Genomic DNA, 18,905 nt, shown 5'->3' with positions numbered 1-18,905 from the left:
ATACTTTGATCTTCACAACCACTTTAGAAGGAAAGTACTATTAACCCCATTTACAAAGGAGGGAATCCAAGTAAATAAAGGTAGAGAGACTTGCCTAAGGTCACACGGTTAGTATCTGAGGTGAAATTTGAACTTGAGTTTTCCTGACTCCAGGACCAGTCCTCTAAATTGCAGCACATTAAATGAGAGGTTACTTTAGCTCACAGTATAATTCTAAAGTGAAATACAGATACATTAGCAATCTAAGCAACATAAATGTTACAATATTTCTGTTCAAAAGGAAAGAACTGGCCTAACTCTCAAAACTGCTTTTTCTGAGGCTACAGCAATAACAAATGTTTTGTGCAATATTTAGATTAAAAGCAAAGAGACTGTTGAGGAACTCAACTACAGGCTTTTCTTTTTTATTTGATTCAATGAATGAATATACTGAATGAACTCATTAGCATAGGAAGCAATGTTTTTTTTTTCCCAATTATATAGCATTCATTTAGCTCAACTAAATGACCTCATCTTTTAGGATGAGCTCATCATTCTCATTCAGCCCTCTTTCCCTTAGCGAACTTCCTCTTTCTATTCTGTAGTATGAAGTCACGACCCTGTACAACTAACATCACAACCTGTTGCTATGGTAGTAATTAGATATGATTGCTCAGGTTATAAATTACAAGCTGGGTAAACTGTTGCCCCCTAAGGGAAAAAAGCATCTACAAAGAGAAAAAAATTTGAATTACTCAAAATGCCACCTCGCAAAATATATGTTGGGCAGTACAAAGTCTGGCAGAAATTTGCCAGAGGCAAGTACAGAAGGATGAATTATACTTTAGGCTGAGTGATGGGATAAGTATGTTTTGGTGGACACTGAGTGAGAACACAGATATGACTGTAAACAATTCTTAGGCCAAAAAAGGAGAAGAAAACTTCCAAACGGCAAAGTTAAAGCTCTTGAAATCCAAATCTCAATAATCATATTTACATAAACCTTATTTGTGCACTTAAAATGACCCTCTCCAACATATAATAGGGGAGAAATGTTGAGAATATAAAAGAGCTAAAATTAAATGCACCATGATAAGAAATTAGAAAACTGTGTCACCTGAATTAACATTTATCCAGCAACTTAGTAGATTATTTTAAAGAGGATAGTTAGGAAGGAGAAGAGGGAACCTTGCTCACATCAGCTCAGTCAGGCAGACCAAGACAACAAGCAAGGCCCTGCTAATTAATATTTGTTCTGCTTCAACAGACAGCCACTGGACGAGACTGGAACAAGCAAGCATGTCTCCCCCAATCACATCATTAATCCATTCACGTTTACCACCTGAGGACCAGCTATGCCCCAAAGATATTTATTCATCTGTTCCACAAACAAACAGTTACAACACATTTTCTAGAATTAGGGCACCTGTTACATCCCACACAGTTTACATGCCCAGAGGCAGATATCAATTAATACTAAACAAATTACTGTATCATAAGCCAATAGCACAAAAGTTTCTAATTATACTCTGATAAGGCTCCCCAAAATATCAAAACATGGAGTGTAAACAAATCTCCTTTAAGCAAAATATAGTGTTGTATGCTTTCTTTTATCTATCATGTCACTACTCTGGAAATGAGGCACAAATAATGACTAAAATGCTTGAGAAGTACTACTTAAGAGGTGGAAACTATCCCCCTAAAATATTAAATTCATCCAGTCAACTATATTTATCAAGTGACGTGGATTACTTAAATTCATAAAAACACAGATCTTCAAATAACCCTAGGTAGAATGGTTTTTAACTTAAAAAATTCTATTTTCCCTTCTGAGTTTCTTTTGGAAGTGTTTGAATGACAAGAAATGTTTATATAATAAAGTCAAACAAATAATTCTGAATTGTTAGTGTTATGAGAAACTATAGGTGATCAAATCAATCCCTTCATCTTAGAGATGAAAAAAATTAAGTGAAGGAGAGTTTAAATAACTTGTTCAAATTCACACAACTTGTTATGTTTTCCCAAGATCCCACAGATTAATGCCTACAGAATTTTAACATACAATTCTGATTCATACTGCCAGTATGTCTTGAATCCTCTAACTTTTTTTTTAAGATTTATTTTTCTCCTTAAGGCAAGGGTATATGTGTATATAATTGTGTGCAAAAATAATACATACATAAATTAAGACCCAGATACAAGCACACTAGACTATGAGATTATAAGAAAGGTTTGTGCATCATTATTATAAGATAAGCATGCCTTTTCTAAATCTATAATGCCTATGGACTCCCTTACATTATTTAATTCCATCAAACAGGCATAATACCAATTTATTTACTTATTAATGCTTTTTCAGTTCAGATACTGCTTTTCAAACTAGTTTTTGCTTTGTAATCCCTTCTTCAGTAGTAAAAAAAAATGGCTGTGTATGTATACATACATAGATACAAACATAAAATCATATTAGGTTGCTGCAAACGAATCACAGAGATTTTTATAAGATCAGTAAAATTTTCTACTAGGCATACTTTTACTTTAAGCTCCTCTTAGAAAACCATTTCCACCTGTCTTTTGCTGTTGTTTCTACCAAACCACTATATCACTTAGTGTTCCTGGGTGCCCCAGGCCTGTTCTTGTGGTTGGCTCCACACTTCACAAAAGGTGGGACGACTAAAGGAAACTAAGGCTGGAGGGTAAAATCTGATCAATATTGCTTGTCCTTTAAGGTCTAACTTAAGTACTATCTATAACACCCATTCAAAAAAACATTATCTCTAATGCATTGTTATCTGAGTAATTCACAAGACATGATTTCTGCCCTCACAGCATTTACAAATACAAAAAAGGGGAAAGCTTATTTACAGCTCTTTCAAATAGGTCCTCTCACTGAACTCTCTCAACAATCTAACCCTCATGAGGAAGGTGAACTGTGTAAGTCTCCAATGTAACCCATGAGAAAACTGAACTTTAAAGGATTTAAGTCACTTGTCCAAAATCATAAATTACAGTAAGAAACCAGGCCAAGGTTTTCTAGATGGACAAATCCATAAATATTTGTTGAGTACCTAATGTTTGCTGGCGACTCTGCAAGGATAGGAATATAGATTAAAACAGTTTCTGCCCTCAATGAGCTTAAAATCTAATAGCATCTAATTTCTTTTTTTTCCTTCTATCACCCTCTATTCTATTTTTCCGTTTATCAAAGGTTCATCTCTGTTACAGGGATGGTGCTGTTTTTCACATCATCTCCAATAAAAACATATGCAGAGCATTTCATCATTCGTTGCCTTCACACAACTGGCACCATTCAAAACCACGGGGCCTTAGTACTGACTTCAGCTCACATCACAGAAGGTCACTTTTACATAAAAAGGACTCACAAAATACCTGCTGAGTCTGCTCTCATTCAAATAACATTAAGTACATTATGAGGATAGAAAAAAGAAGTAAGAGACAACCATCCCGTCCCCAAGGAGTTTAAAGTCAAATGAGAAAATAAGGCAGTTACACCACTGTGGAGAAGACACAACGTGAGGACAAGGGAAAGGTAAAAGCAATTGGCAGGAGAACTGCTGAAAGGGTAAGATGATGGCCTCTAAGAGCAATCAGGTCTGTGGACGATGAGATACCTTATCTGGATCTTGAAAGGAAGGCTGAAGAGAGAATGGAGAGGGGAGGACAGGTCTAGAAAGGCCAGGGTCAAAAGAGGGGGAACTCAATCTTTGATAGCTCTGACTCCATCTCCTACAGCTGTGGCCTCATTCTGCCTTCAAGGCAAGAGAGGTTACAATTGGCCTGAATCATGCACCTGCAATAGCTCCTCAGAACAAGCAGAACTGTCTACACATCCCCAAATGCCCTCCTGGCTACTGGTTGCCTGCTTTCAGGTGGCCCTTAAAGATAGTCTCTGTGAACCTCAGCAGTGACTAAATAGGAATTAGAAAGTCCATTCAATTATCATATTGCCTCCTTCCAGTTGAGCAGCTAGGTGGCATAGTGGATAGAGCACAAGGCCTGAAGTAGAGAAGATACGAGTTCACATGTAGCCTCTTACTAGCTGTGAGATCTTGGGTGGGTCACTTAACCCTGCGTGCCTCAGTATCTGGAGAAGGAAATAGCATGCCATTCCTGTAATTCTCTCAAGAAAACCCCAAAAAGGAATCATGAAGAGTTAAGACACCAAAAAACTCACTCCAATGTTTTTATAACTTATTATAAATATTATAAGTAGCATTCATGTGGCACTTAAATGTTTATAAAATGTTTTTCAAATATCTCTGGGAATACTGGGAAGTAGGATCTATTTTATCTACATCTTTACAGATGAGGAAACTGAACAGGTATTAAGTGTCTGAGATCCAACTGGAACTCAGGTTTCCTGACTCCAGAGCTAGACCTCTATCCACTGTGCTACCTAACTGGCTCCACCTGACAACACTGGGTACCGTCAATTTTCTCATTAATTGTCAATATTGTGGTTTAAGTTTTAGTCTTTATGGCAGAGGCGGTTTACTAAAATCCCAATTTCTCAGCTATCATCAGAATATAATATAATCTTAAAATCCTTATGTGCCAGCTGCTGAGTCACAACCTGGTCAGTTTTTAAAAACCATCTCTGGCTGATTCTCAAAGGGCACATGCCCACAATCCTGGCTACCATATTCTTATGATCTAAAATAACCAGGACCACCTGGAATTGTTTTGATTCCCCAGATTTCAGTAACATCAAGACACTCTGAGAGATTTTGCTAAATTATTTAATATTCTACCTTTTTTATTATTTTTATTATTTTTTTATATTTTTAATATTCATCTTGCCATGACATAGAACCTGTAGGAATGCCTCCTTTGGTACCCTGCACATACCAATGTTTTTCCCCCATGGTAAAATTTTCATGCACCATTTGGGGTTATATAGTCAGTCTGGTTTAGTAGATGAATCACCCTTGCCACTTTCCTTTTTTAATAATGGGAGAGAAAAGACATCAATGAGATGCAGATCCCAGTGCAATGTTGGGCATAGAGTCAGTAAGATAAGAACCTAAATTTAGATGTGTGACCCTGAGCAAGTCACTTAATTTCTGTTTTCCTCAGTTTCCTTGACTATAAAATATGGGTAATAAAAGCATCTACCACAATTCAAGGCTGCAGTGAGGATTAAATGAGATAATATTTGTAAAATACTTGAGAGTCCTCAGCACATAGTATGCACAAAGACACCTGTGCGTGAAGGAGATGTAAGTGGAAAAGTCGATGCACAGAGACAGTCCCACTCTCTCAGCATTGGAAGCCTGGGTCCAGTGGCACGAAAAGTCGTTACGTCTGGAGACTTCCTCAGCTGCATTGGATGGCCGTGTTGTCTTTTGTGCTCCAACACACCCTAAGCACTCCACTGTGCTTTGCTGCGTCGCCCTCTCAGCCGTTGAACCTTCTTGTTGGTTTCTTCCGCCTGTTCTGCCGAAGCAGTCTTCACATGCTGGGTGAGCAAAGCCCTGGTTCACCAGGGGTTGAAGACAACTCAATGGCTACCCTCACAAGGTTTAGCCGGCCTGTCGAAGCCGTTGCCCGGGGTGTGGCCGCTGCCACATGCTAGCAGCTACTGGGAGCCACAAGTGAGAGCTGGGTGTCAGGTGGGGGTCAGAGGCTGGAGAGCTGCCCTAGAAGGGCATGACAAGCCCTCCATACCAGAGATACTACCCCTCCCTGAGCACAGTAGCTTGTATATAAATACTTATTCCCTTCCCCATTATATTATTTACCCTTAACCTCAACCCATTTCTGGAGAGGTTAACTGACATGTCCCTTAATTGTACAGATTACAGCTGAGTAAGCCTGAAGGAGAAGCCCGCATGTTTTCACTCTCAGGCCAGCAATCATTCCACTGAACCCAAGAAATTAAAGATAAAGAGAGTGGGGACCTGCTATGTGAGCCCATTTTAAAATTTCTTAACTAGCTATAATTCATTTCTTCTAAGAGCCTGCTCAAAAACCAATATTGAGTAATATTATTTTCTAGCAACTCAAGAACATGTTCTTCAGTATAAAAGAGCTTTTAAGGCAGTGATGGGTTACTCTTCAAAATTTTAATTTTAGGTGCTTCAGGAATAGACATCTTTTCAAAACATCCCACACCTTTCTATGACTTTTGTTGCACAAATACACACAATAGAGGTTCCCTCTATTTTCACCTCTAAGGGTTATAGAATTGAGGGACAGATGACTTAGTCCACTTAGAGACAGAAGAGAATGAATTCATCTCATTTCTCCACAATGCTGTTCTATCTTCTCTAATCTCTTACAGCAATGGTCTGTGGCCTTCAAAACCTTTGTCTTCATCGCAGCTTCTGGCGACAAACGTCTCTGCTATCCTTCAGACTCTTCTTTGTCTTTGCTCTTTCTTCTCTCATTTCTCCATTCTCTCATCAATCACAAAGTGCAAGTCCTTGACCAAGATTCATAGAGCCTCCATTTGCCTATTTACAAAATAGGGTTGGGAGTATGGCATCTAAGGTCCTTCTGTAGTTAAGAGCCCATGTTCCTAAAATAGACATCAATCATCTTGGGGTAGTTAGCTCTTTTCTGCTTTGTTTTCCACCACCACTTAAATTTCTTTCTTTGTCACCAGACACTTTCTTTCCTATAATTTTTTAATTCCAGGATATGGCACTGTAAATGCTTGAGATTCTAGAAAGCTAGGGTCCAAATCAGCAGTCTTAATGTATTTATAAACAGGCTTATAAAGAGAATCCAATTCATGTGTGCTTTGTTTTGGCTGTGCTACTCTCCTCGCCATCTTAATTCATGTTCCATTGTGGGATGAAATTAGGCCCTTGTGAGTTTGAATAATGAAGGTTCTTGGTCAGTGTGAATCTTAAAAATTACTCAGACTGTACTTTAGAAGATTTAATTTAGCTATCTCCTTATTGTAACAATGGAGATACTTGGTCTAACAAGATTCAGGAATGTATTGGGAACTTTAAATTAAATTACTCCACCCATACTTAGACATACTTTAGGGGAAGATAAAGTTGTAAACTCCTGATTGAACAATGAAGGTACTTAACTCATACCTTATAGTGAAGCTAGAACCTTAAGCTAAGTCTATTTTTAGATCTAATACAAAAAGGTGTTAAGTACCTATAAAGGTTAAATTAATAACAAAAAGGTCAAGTAACTCACAAAAGGGTGAGCTTAACAAAGAAGTGTGAAGTACTCAGAAGATGTAATCTAACCAGAGAAGATGAGAACTAAAGAGTGGTAAGAACTAAGAATGGGCAGTGCTGGAAAAAAGCATCTACGGTGATTGGTAGGCGTGAAAATTTAGAGGAGGTGGCAAAAGAGAAAATTTCTTTAAAAGGAGGGGTAAAAAGTCAGTTTAGGCAATTTAGTTTGAAGTGGAATTGGTTCTGAACTCAGTTCAGGGGACTGAGTTCAGTGGAGGACTGTAACCCAGCTTGGAGACAGTCTCATGGTGAGTGATAAGACTGACTCCCTTTCCCTTAGGCTCAGGGAGGCCTTCGACCAAGGCCTTTAACTACTGCCTGGCTCAGCCTGAGCCAGAGCAATTTAAATTAATTCATTCTCATTCTCATTCTCATTCTCATTCTCATTCTCTCTTCTCTCTCTCTCTCTCTCTCTCTCTCTCTCTCTCTCTCTCTCTCTCTCTCTCTCTCTCTCTCTCTCTCTCTCTCTCTCTCTCTCTCTCCTCTCTTTTTCTCTCTCTCCCTTCCCCCCCTCCTTTCCTTAATTTCTTCTCTCTATTTTAATTAAAATCTCCATAATTCCCAGCTGACTTGGGTATTTTATTATTTGGGAATCATCCCTGGCAATCAATTATTTAGATTTAAGTCAAAACACTAAAATTATCCTACATCAGACACACAGCTAAGATATATAGCCAGAACACAGTGATGCTTCTGAGCCTCACCTTGTCTCCATCTGAAAATACATCTGCTAAGTATATCATCAGGATATGGTGACTCTTGATCTCAGGCCCCTGCCAAATCTGAAAGGCCTCAAAAACATGAGGCTCTGACCTTTTATGCCCCTAGGCCAAGAATGTATGTCAATCAAACAATCAATAAACATTTTTAAGCATCTGCTATGCGCCAGGAACTGTGCTGAGCACTGATTATTTTTAAAAATGTAAAAGACAGAACTAACTTCAAGAAACATATGATCTGATGGAGGGGAGGGTGGCCACTTACAAACTAATATATACAAAATAAACTACAAATAAAAATAATTAGCAGAGGGAAGGCACAAGAATTAAGAGAGATTAGAGATGACTTTCAAGAAAAAAAATTGTTGGTAGTTGGGGCTTAAAGGAAGGCAGGGAGATAAATAGAAAGGAAGGAAAGTGTTCCAACCACAGCCAGAGAAAATGCCAGAGCTGAGAAGGAGAGGCCAGTGTCACTGGATCAAAGACTATGTCAGGAAGGAAGGTATAAGATGACTACAGAGGTAGGTGGGGGCTTGGTCATGAAGGAGTCTAAATACCAAAAAGAGCATTTAGCAGTTTATTCTGGAGGCTTTGGGGGGACCCCAGGAGTTTATTAAAAGTAAGGGCAGAGGGGGGAGGAATAGGTGTGTGACATGGTCAGACCTGCATTTTGGGGAAATCCCTTTAGGATCTGAATGGAGGATGAATTGGGAGTGGAGAGTGATGGGTCCACTGTGATGAGGGGCCTGCACAGGAATGGCAACAGTGTGAGAAACTGGGGGGAATAGGCACACCACCAAGCTGAAATCTCCCCAGGCCTCGGCAGACAGAATGTCTCTGTGGATGAGAGAAGGAAGTGAGGAGCCCAGGATGACGCCTAGATTGTGCGCCTGGGGGACCAGAAGAATGGAGCTGCCCTTGACAGTAACAGGGAAGAGAGGGCTGGGATGGGTTTAGGAAGAAAGAGAATGAGTTCTGTTTTGGACATCCTAAGTTTAAGATGTTTCCTGGACATCCAGTTTGAAATGTCTGAAAAGCAGCTGCCAATACAAGATTGGGAGCCAGCAGAGACTGGGGCAGGATAGGGAGATCTGAGTACTGAAAACACAGCTGAAATCACGGAGTGTAGCAGCAGAGAGAGAGAAGAGAAGCAGGGCCCAAGACAGAACCCCAAAGGACAGATGGCTACCTGCCCTTACAGAGTATAATCTGCAGCAGGGAAGCGGAGGTCAATCAGTTTCTTTGGGAGGGGTAAGTCAGGGAAAACAATGATCCTATCATATTTTCACACATAGCAGGAAACTTGATAAAAATGTTCTCTTTTAATTTTATTTCTTTTATGAATATTTCCAAGAAGCAGTGTTGCATTATGGAGAGGAAGTCCTGCCTCTGAAACCAAAGGGAAATTACTGAACCTCTCAGCGCTCCAGGCAAGAGTCTAAGTTGACAGATAAGTTCCCCACCTGCTTTGGTAGTTTCCACATGAGAGATATAGGATCTGTATATGTATATACTTGTGAAATAATCAGCTTATACAAAGTTTTTCATATGTTATAATGGCTACTTTAAAATGCTAAATAAGGTCTAATTCTAAGCAATATGTTTTAAATGTAATAAATGAATATATACTCTTTGGGTAAATCCTAAGTGATTTACATGAATAAAGATTTGGGTCTTTTAATTACAGTTGGTTCAAATGTACAGAAGATAAACATGATCATTCAGTAGAGTTTAATAAAAACATTAAAGACATGGAACTGAGCAGCAAAAGGTACTTTAACAAGTAGTAACTATAATAATGATGATGATAATGATATCTAGTATATAAAATTATAATTATATAATAATAATATAAATAATCATAGGGTCATAGATTGAGAGAAGGTAAGACCCTCAAAAGAGGTTTTTTGCTCATTTCCTAAGCCTTTCAGTCACTGCTTTAATCCTATTGATAATGTTATAGAAAAAGGAGATTGTTCCCCTCCCTCCCCAATTAGAGTTGTTATTCCTCATTTTATCCTTGTATAAAGAGTAGATAAAGATTTTAAATTGAAACACAAAGAAATTGCTGAAATGAGAGATTTTAAATAAAGAAGAAATCTACAAATATAAATGCAATCAATTTCAAGAATTTGCATTAAGTAACATGAAAGTGTTCCATGAGAATACCTAATCTAGGGGAAAGGGAAGTGAGGGAGACCTATACATTGCCTACAGGAGAACACTTATGGGCACAAATTAAAACTAAGAAGACAAGAAGAAGTATATGAAATTGTGGGCTAAGAAGGGAGCTGCATGAAGAAAATTAAGGCAAATAAGCATATTCAAAAAAAACATAGAGACTAGTTAAAACTATAAAGGTGCAAAAAATAAATAATAAAATTATTGACAAGATAAATAGAATGAAAGACAAATAGGAAGGAGTAACAACAAAAACCAATTATTTTATTTTAATTAACTGCATGTGTGTATTTACAGGAAGAAAAAATGGGAGAGGGACAGAGGAAGAGTAAGGTAGAGAGAATGAGAAGGAATTTGTGTATAGGCATATGTGTTATGTGGCATACCTATATTGTATACTTAAATATATAAGGAGTCTATATATGAGAATATTATATATATATGTGACAAATATACATATACAGCATATAAATTACATATAATTTATTTATGTGTATACATCTTATAGATCCATACCAATAATAATTAAAACTTCAGACCGGTCATTGTAGTCACTATATATTTTAGAGAATAATAAAAAAAACATTGATGAGATGCCTAATAATGAGAAAAGGGAAAATTGGTGCCTGGCTTTTTAAAAACTAAGAAAAACATGGAAATGACCAGCCCTTTAGTTTAAAGCTAGGGGGAAGTCTAATGTAACTCATTTAAATCACTGATTTACAAATACTTAAGATAGTCAAGAATGGTTTAATAAAATACTACCACCATAAAAAACAAACCCCCCCCCCCACACACACACACAAACCTTTTAAAAGATCAACCCCTTTTGCCCTCATTACATAATGATGAGCCTGAGAATTGAAAGCAGTAATTGATAACTAAGTGTATGATGAAAGAGATAGCTATATGGCTCAGTAGATTGAGTGCTGGTCTTGTTATAGAGAAGCCCTGAGCTCAAATTTGGACTCAGACACTTACCAGCTGGGTGTCCTGTGTGGGCAATTCATTTCACCCTATTTGCCTCAGTGTCCTCATCTATAAAATGAGCTGAATCCAAGTCCTCCTTTAATCCACTGTTCCCAAACTACTCTAGTCTCTTTGCCAAGAAATTCCCCTGGGCAGTCCTGGCATGCTAAGGGTCCACAGGGTCAGAAACACACAGTGGACACAGTGGAACAAGAAGAAATATGGAGACAGGCCTCGGAGTCAGTAAGGCCTGGATTCAAGTTCTGGCTCTGACACTTAGCAGCTGTGCAACCATAAGGCAAGTCTGTTAACCTCTCAGTATCTCCAGGCAACTCTAAAACTACAAAATTGCAAAGAGACTTAGTAGATGGAGGAATCAATGAAAATAAAAATCAATTAGACTAAATTAGATTTAGGCTGGGTACACTTCAATTCTTTCTGGCCTTCTGTTCTAGTCTTATCTCCCCACCTTATCCAAATCCTCCTTTAATTCACTGTTTCCATTGCGGGCATCTATTTTTGTTTCAGTTTACCAAGACTCTGGGGAGAGAGGGAGAGAGAGGGAGAGAGAGAGAGAATATGAATGGATGGCACAAAGTCCCTTGGCCCCAGGGTTCTCTGCATCATTAGAAAGGGACTGGGGGTGGGGGGGTGTTCCCTGGGTGACCTAGGAGGCCCGCAGAAAGCAAAGGGGTTTACATAAAGATCTGTATACAGTAGCTTTAATAAGTAAACAACTTGGGCCTAAACCACTTTGGACATCTCCAAAAAGTTGTCAACTATTACTATCCTATAAGTTTATATGGTTCTATTATATTGGCTTAAAACTATTAATAGAAAGCAATTTTTACAACAAACAAAATACTGTTTCTTACTAGGAGAGTAGCCTGGGGCAAAATGTTGAAACTTTTGTGAGCCTCAGTTTCCTCTTTTGTGAAAGGAGAGTCAAACTCAGTAATCTATGGGGTGGGAGGAAGGAAGAAAATTCCTATTGTAAAATGTTACAGAACAATTATTAAAAATTATATTGGCATGTATACTTAATCATTTCTAAGTTGTCCTTCCATTTCTGAATTTTAAATTTCACAAATTGCTTATTTCCCAACAAAAGACGAAAACCTTTCTTCCTTTCTCAAAGCAAAGTCAATACTGCTATGATCTGAAGGGGGGGAGGGGCACTATAATTACTTGTGACTGAAACAACCTCACTCTGAGTGCCTAAATGCAATGAATTTGGGTATATTTCTGTTTGTGTAGTCTTTAGCCTATATTCTCATCCTAACTGGTTCTCCAGTTCTAATCCTCTGTTTCCACTGTTATCAAAACCACTGCTTTCATTTACTTCTCTCCACTCTTCTTCCCTTGGATTCCATTTTATGCTACTTTTCTCTATTCAAATTTAATTATTTTCCCCTTACTCTCTTGCCACAAATAGCCAAAAGGTGGGGGGCCAGTTGTAGTCTCCCAAATCTTCTAAATTGGGAAAGGGGAGGAGGGAGAAAAAAGGGGGGGGCAAAGTAATTCATCTCGTCTTGTAACACATTACTTCAGTCCTTTCCTTCCCTTCCTCCAGACCCCTACCCTGTTTGCTCTGCCATCTGCTCAGAAACAAGGCTGATGAAGGATAAGGAAAATTAAAGGCATAAGTAATGATAGAAATTACCTGGATGAGTTCACAGAGACCTGTTTTCATTATATATAGGTAAAATGGTAGAAAAAAAATAACTGAGAAGTCCTAGAATCTTATTTAAAAATTCAAGAATAGAACCTAGACCCATATTGGCAAAGGCACCATATGGAGGGAGCTGTTCTCCTCCCCATCTCCGCCACGCCTGAAGACATTTTTCACATGCCTTAGTCCCTCCATCCACTGTCTGGGGTAATGTTCAAAGTTGTAGTTTGGGCATGCGATCTCTAAAAGGTTCGCCAATGCTGACCTAGACTATTAGTTTAGCTCTTAAAACTATGGATAATATAAATGCTTCTCCCAAGTCTTCTATTTTTTCTGTTATTTTCCAATAATTTTTTAGGAAGAAAATTCCTGAAACTCACACCCCCAAAAACCAATCACAACAACAATAACAATAAAACCTTGCAAAGGATTATAGTAATTGAGCAATTTTCCTGTTAATACAAATGAAAACCCCAACATAGTGTGAAGAAGCCATGTGATGAGGCAAATGTGAACTACAACATACACTTCAATTTGTATATAAACACAGCGTTAGTCCTGTCCTCCAGCATAACTCTATACTTCCAAAAGAGTTCAATCAGGAAGGAGGAGGAAAGAAACCAATCTTATTTCATCTAAGTAATCTACATATAGCAAATGCAATTTGCTTTTCTAATTCTAAACTAAATTTTTTAGTAAAAAAAAAAACTAAAATAAATTCTAATTCTAAAAAAATTCTAAATTTCTAAATTCTAATTCTAAAGCAATTCTAAACTTCCTCAAGTTTAGAATTGGTGTCCCAACTGAACAATGATCACTTTTTTTAAGAAGTTGACCTAAATTTTAATCATTATGAAAGATTCCAAATTTTATCATTCCCTATATATTAATGTACCCACATCTGGTAGATACCCTCCCCACATTTAAAAAAAAAGGACATGAAATCAAAGAATCTTTGGATAGAGATGCGTGTGTGTGTGTGTGTGTGACTGCTATTAACAACCTACTCAGCAAAGACATTCCAGGTCATACACTTCCAAAGTCATTACCTATGAAATGAGGAAACTGAACAACATGATCTTTAAGACCCCTGCAACTCTAAAATCCTATTCTGAAGTTTTGTGGTAGTTGGATCTCTGTGGTTATTCTTTGTTTATTTTTGCTGAAATTATATAAACTTCTATTTGTGGAAGATTCCCCAGTGAGCTTTCATTTACAGTTGGGTCTTTTAATACATACAAATACTTCCACCTAGGAGGTTAGGATGTCTCTTAAAGATTCTGATACTATTATGGGTAGATATTTCCTCAAAGCAACATTTTCTCTATTATTTATCAATGATCATCTAGGAAGAAAACTCCTCTAGCCTCAAAATTAGCTAGGTAACTTTGGTATAATTTTAGAAGCCACTATATCCAAAAGGAGTAAAGGTGTAAGCATTTTCATTTTCATGTAGTACATATTCCATGCTGGAGACCATGTACCCCAACACTAATAGCCTCTGATTCTGACAATAATTTATCTTTCTGTCTTTGATAGTGTCAACATGGAAATCTAGAAATCTCCAGTTTACTTAGTTGGGAGGTAGAAACCCCAGGTCTTGACCTTGTCACAGGAGAGTTTTCCCCCTGAGAGAAGGTCCCACTTCACCAGACAATAGACATCCACTTCAGGTGGGAGATAAACCCAATCTGAAGTCTAGTGACTCTTTGGCACAGTAGGTAGTGCATCAGTCTCACAAGCTTAAGGTCCTGAGTTCCATCCTTGGAAGGAGGGTGTGATATACTGGGAAAGGCTTCTGGAAACAAAGAGTCACTTGACTTCAGGTTGGATTTATCTCCCACCTGAAGTGGACTGTCTATTGTCTGGTGAAGTAGGGCCTCCCCTCAGGGGGAAAACTCTCCTGTGACAAGGTCAAGACCTGGGGTTTCTACCTCCCAAATAAATAAACTGGGGGTTTCTAGATTTTGACAAAAGCTATTTTTTATTTTTGTGCTTTTTTCCCTTTGCTATAGTCTCTTAACGAAATTAATTATAGGAAAAAGTTTCATCTCATACTCCAAAATTATTACCAAGGTATGAAGGTTACAAAAACACAAGTGACCCTCACCGCTTTTCAAGATCAGCAACATCTTTTGCCAGCAAGGTACTGTTTAATAAAAGCATGAAGTTCAATACCCCTTTGTGAAATTGTTCCCTTCTAGAAGTGAGGAGTCTGAGGTGTTCTTGACCTTGTCATGCCATCAGAGCTCCTTTCTCCAATATCTTGGAAAAGTACAAGTTTAAAAACTGCGTAGGAAGAGGGAGGGAAGAGAGCAGAAACATTCCCCATCATTTCAGATAATATTTTTGCTTCATAGACTCTTTAAATGAAATGGGTTCTAATCCCTACAGCCCGGAGAAGGAAGGACCAATACATTCAAAAGGTAGGAATAAAGGCCCTCTGAGGTAGTATACAGCAATAGGCACTACAACGTAGCTTCTTTTTAAGATAGGAAAAGGTGCAGAAACTAGATTCAAGGACGACTGCTGTCTCAAAACAAGGGGTTAAATCTTGGTCACTAGCGGGCCCCTATCACACATAGTGGCAAAGAATAGTGCCATGAAACCTCCTAACAACTCTCCAACCCAAATGCTCACCACACTGAATGTGCCGCTCCTGTTTCTTATGGCTATTTAAAATTACTCTTATGCCCACACAGTAGTGCTCCTGGATTTAGGTTCTTGCTTACACACTTTTTCCTGGGGATCAAGATTAAGTTATAGCAACCTGCGTAGATTCAAGGGGGCTTCAAGGACTATGTAAGTCAAGACAAGACTTCCTCTAGGAAAGCTGTATAAAAGTGAGATTAATATAGAGCAACCTGCTAACACACATGACCAATTATAGTTGGTTTAGTAACCACTTAATTTCCATGAGGGAAATAAAAGAAAAAAATTAACTAGAATATAGGTAAATTTCTTTATTTTATACAAAAAATACCTTCATTATCAGAATGTTACAGTATGTCTACATTTACATTTTATGAGCTATTCTGAAATCTGCCCTGTTTAATAATCTGTGTCATCAAGAAAACACTTTAAAGTGTCTCTCACAATTAAACCCATCCACAACCTTATATAAATCAAAATTTTGCTACCATATCAAAATGTTACACTGGGGCTGTATAACATTGCCCACATCCTCATTACATGCTACACTAATTACTACCAGCAGATTCAGAATTTTCTGCACATTAGAGGCTTTTAGAGGAGCTATAAAAAATTTCAGGCACCATTAATTTAAATTTGTATTGAAATTTCCTTTTGACAGATGGCCAAAAATTACTTATTATTTAGAGTACCAGAGCTGCCTGTTTGCACATTAGAAGAGGAAAGGGAAAAATTAAAAGCAAGAAGGAAATTTATGTCACGTTCATTACCTGTTAAATGTTAAGGAGCATTATCCTGCATGAATAAATTATTTCATACAAGCACACAGACTCCAGCTGCTGGCAACTGGCACGTTCTGGCTGATAAAAACCATCTCAAGTCACACTGCAGACAATCATAAAAAGCCCCTCTTAACCAGGAGCCACTTAAGGGAGGACAGATCGATAGAACAAGTGACTAACTGCTACCCTGGGCATCACTGAAAACATTTAAGGAAATTAGCAAACTATTTCACCTTACAAAGCTGGCAGCTAGCCCTGAATGCTGACACAATCCAACTCAGAATTTGATAATGGTGCAAAAAAAATCTGTTAATAACTATAGTTCTATTATAAATCAGTGCATAATCTTCATATCTTCCCCCCTTTTTTCTTGCCTCTAGCTACAAAGATACTCACTCCCAGACTCACCCCCAAATGACTATAGATGATTTTAAAATAGCCACAACTCTTTTTTGATAAATATAAAATGTAATTGACAAATATTATGTACATTGTAGTAAAGGCATTTCTATGGCCTTCTGGGAGTGGGATAAGATAAAAATCTGGTGGTTTAGTTCACTAACCTGCCTACAGGTATATATTTATCATATGAAAACAGGATACTTTTCAACATAACTCCAGAATAATCAGACAGGAGTTTTTTGAAGTTCTCTTTTGACTTATCCTGGTTTTATTGCTGCACAAACTCATTACTTGATCAACATATGGGCATATTTTGCTCAAAAAATTGTTTGGAATCTTGATTTTAAAATCAATGGAAAAAGCATTTGATTCATAGTAACTATTATGTGCCTAGAACTGTGTTAATCATGCAGAAACAAATATAAAAAATTATAGACATACTCTAAAAATCTATACCAGAAGAATAAATATGAACTTTGTATGTAGAATGATAAATTTTGACATTTAGATGAAGATGCAAAAGTATATTTAAATTTAAAATGCTTTTTCAAGGTTAAAATAGTTTATACTCAACTTTTTTCCCCCCATTGTTTGAGGACTTGGAGAAAAAAGTGAACTTCTTTTTCAAATGAAAGGGCAAGAATGAAATTGGTGTTCAAGATGTACATCATGGGTGGTCTGAGTAGAATATTTTAATTTTCATGAAGATTGTTCTGACACCTTCACTTGCTTGAGGGATGGAGAGAGGGAAGGCAGAGAGAAGGGTAAACAAAGTCAAGTGTGATAGCATATGTATCATGGCAAAGACCAAAAGATTTATTCCCTCGTGGTGTTGGGTTGTATGAACCTTCAACAAAACTTGAACAGTTTTCACATTTTGAAGGAAGAGAAGGATAGAGAAAGAGAAGGGAAGGGTGTGTGTGTGTGTGTGTGTGTGTGTGTGTGTGTGTGTGTGTGTGTGTGTGTGTGTGTGTAAAATTCAAACAATTCTCAGAACATTTTTCTTTATATTAAAGGGAAGCATACCTCCCAAATAAGTCTATCACATGTCTTTCCTGTTCCCTGGTTTATCTACAAAGATCCTCTTAGATTAAATGACTTGAAAACTATCCACAATAATTCTGAGACACAGTCATGAAGATATTTGTATAGAAAACTTCCCTCACAAAAGATTTTTTTAGAAATCAAACTAGTTTCCACATTATGAAAATAATGTACATTTCCATGTGTAATAATTAATTTATCAAATTATTTTACTCAGTTATATATATTCCCTAAATCTAAGATTCTGTTATTCAACTTTCACATTGCAAACTAACTCCATAACAAGGGACAGAACATAGCTGTCCTGAAATGGAAAAGCAATTCCCAAATCTCAACCACAATTATTTCTATGGATTTTTAAAAATATTCCAAAATATTCTCCAAATCTAAAAGATTCTCTCATTTAAATTTTTTCAAGTTAATAAAACTACGAATTATTAAAATGAGATATTTCTTCAAATTAATTTTAATATAGTTAAGCAAAATTCAATTCAAGGTATCTCCTAAATTGTGATTTCAACTATAATAAAAATCATTCAGAATATTGTTATAGGAATTTATTCTTCCTATGAAATAAAATCTTACCTTTATGGAGTCTCTATCTATGGGCAAAACAGCAACCGCCAGAAGAAAAAAAGTGGTGGGAAGAAGGAAAAAAAGGAAATGTACTCATTAGTTTACCAAAAAAACATACATTTATCACACAAAAATGTTAACTTTGCTGTGAAGTTAATAATTAATACTGCTCACTTACAAAGCCTAAGTCAAACTTCTTTACATTTTTAGAATGACTAAAATTAGATGTTAGTATTACTTGATATCCTCACAGAACTTTCCACTTATAAAATGGTTCATAATCCTTTCTGCTGTAACCATATCATTAAGTTAGGCTGATAAAAATTTTTCAGCTTTAGAACTCGGAAACTGAAGTTCAGAGTGAAGAAAATCTTTTACCCAAGGTTATCATCATTCACAGTAAAGACAGACATAAAAGCAACAACTCATATTTTTATAACTGTTTAGCTTTTCCCTAAGCCTTTCTCCCAACAATCTTGTGGGTCTGGTGGTACTAGTATTATCATCTCCATTTTACAGATGAGGAAACAGAGGCTCAGAGAGAAGTGAAATGATTTGACCCACAAATAGCATAAAAAGTAAATGTCTGGGGTAAAATTTGAATCCAGGCCCACCTGACTTCAAGTCCAGCACTATCCATTAAGCCATGCTTCTTTGGAACCAGATCTAGATATTATGAGCTTTTGACCATAAAATACACTTT

General features: G+C 37.2%; 1 protein-coding gene across 9 annotated transcripts in view; it reads right to left on the bottom strand.

Moving 5' to 3' along the window:
* LOC100021905 (transducin-like enhancer protein 4) overlaps positions 1-18,905 on the bottom strand; it is a 167,294-nt gene that overhangs the window by 62,350 nt on the left and 86,039 nt on the right. For 5 of the 9 annotated variants that reach the window (XM_007498939.3, XM_056805930.1, XM_056805931.1 and 2 more), the window contains 2 exons: positions 18,212-18,228; positions 11,950-12,033 (listed from right to left, as the gene is read on the bottom strand). In XM_007498939.3, the coding sequence (XP_007499001.2) occupies positions 11,950-12,033; positions 18,212-18,228 (101 nt within the window). The remainder of the gene's footprint in view (positions 1-11,949; positions 12,034-18,211; positions 18,229-18,905) is intronic. The other 4 variants (XM_056805933.1, XM_056805935.1, XM_056805934.1 and 1 more) reach the window with 1 other exon arrangement.

Source organism: Monodelphis domestica, chromosome 7, assembly GCF_027887165.1.
Source record: "Monodelphis domestica isolate mMonDom1 chromosome 7, mMonDom1.pri, whole genome shotgun sequence".
Taxonomy (NCBI): Eukaryota; Metazoa; Chordata; class Mammalia; order Didelphimorphia; family Didelphidae; genus Monodelphis; species Monodelphis domestica.
The sequence above is the reverse complement of the archived record's forward strand: the minus strand, read 5'-3'. Positions and strand labels throughout refer to the sequence as shown.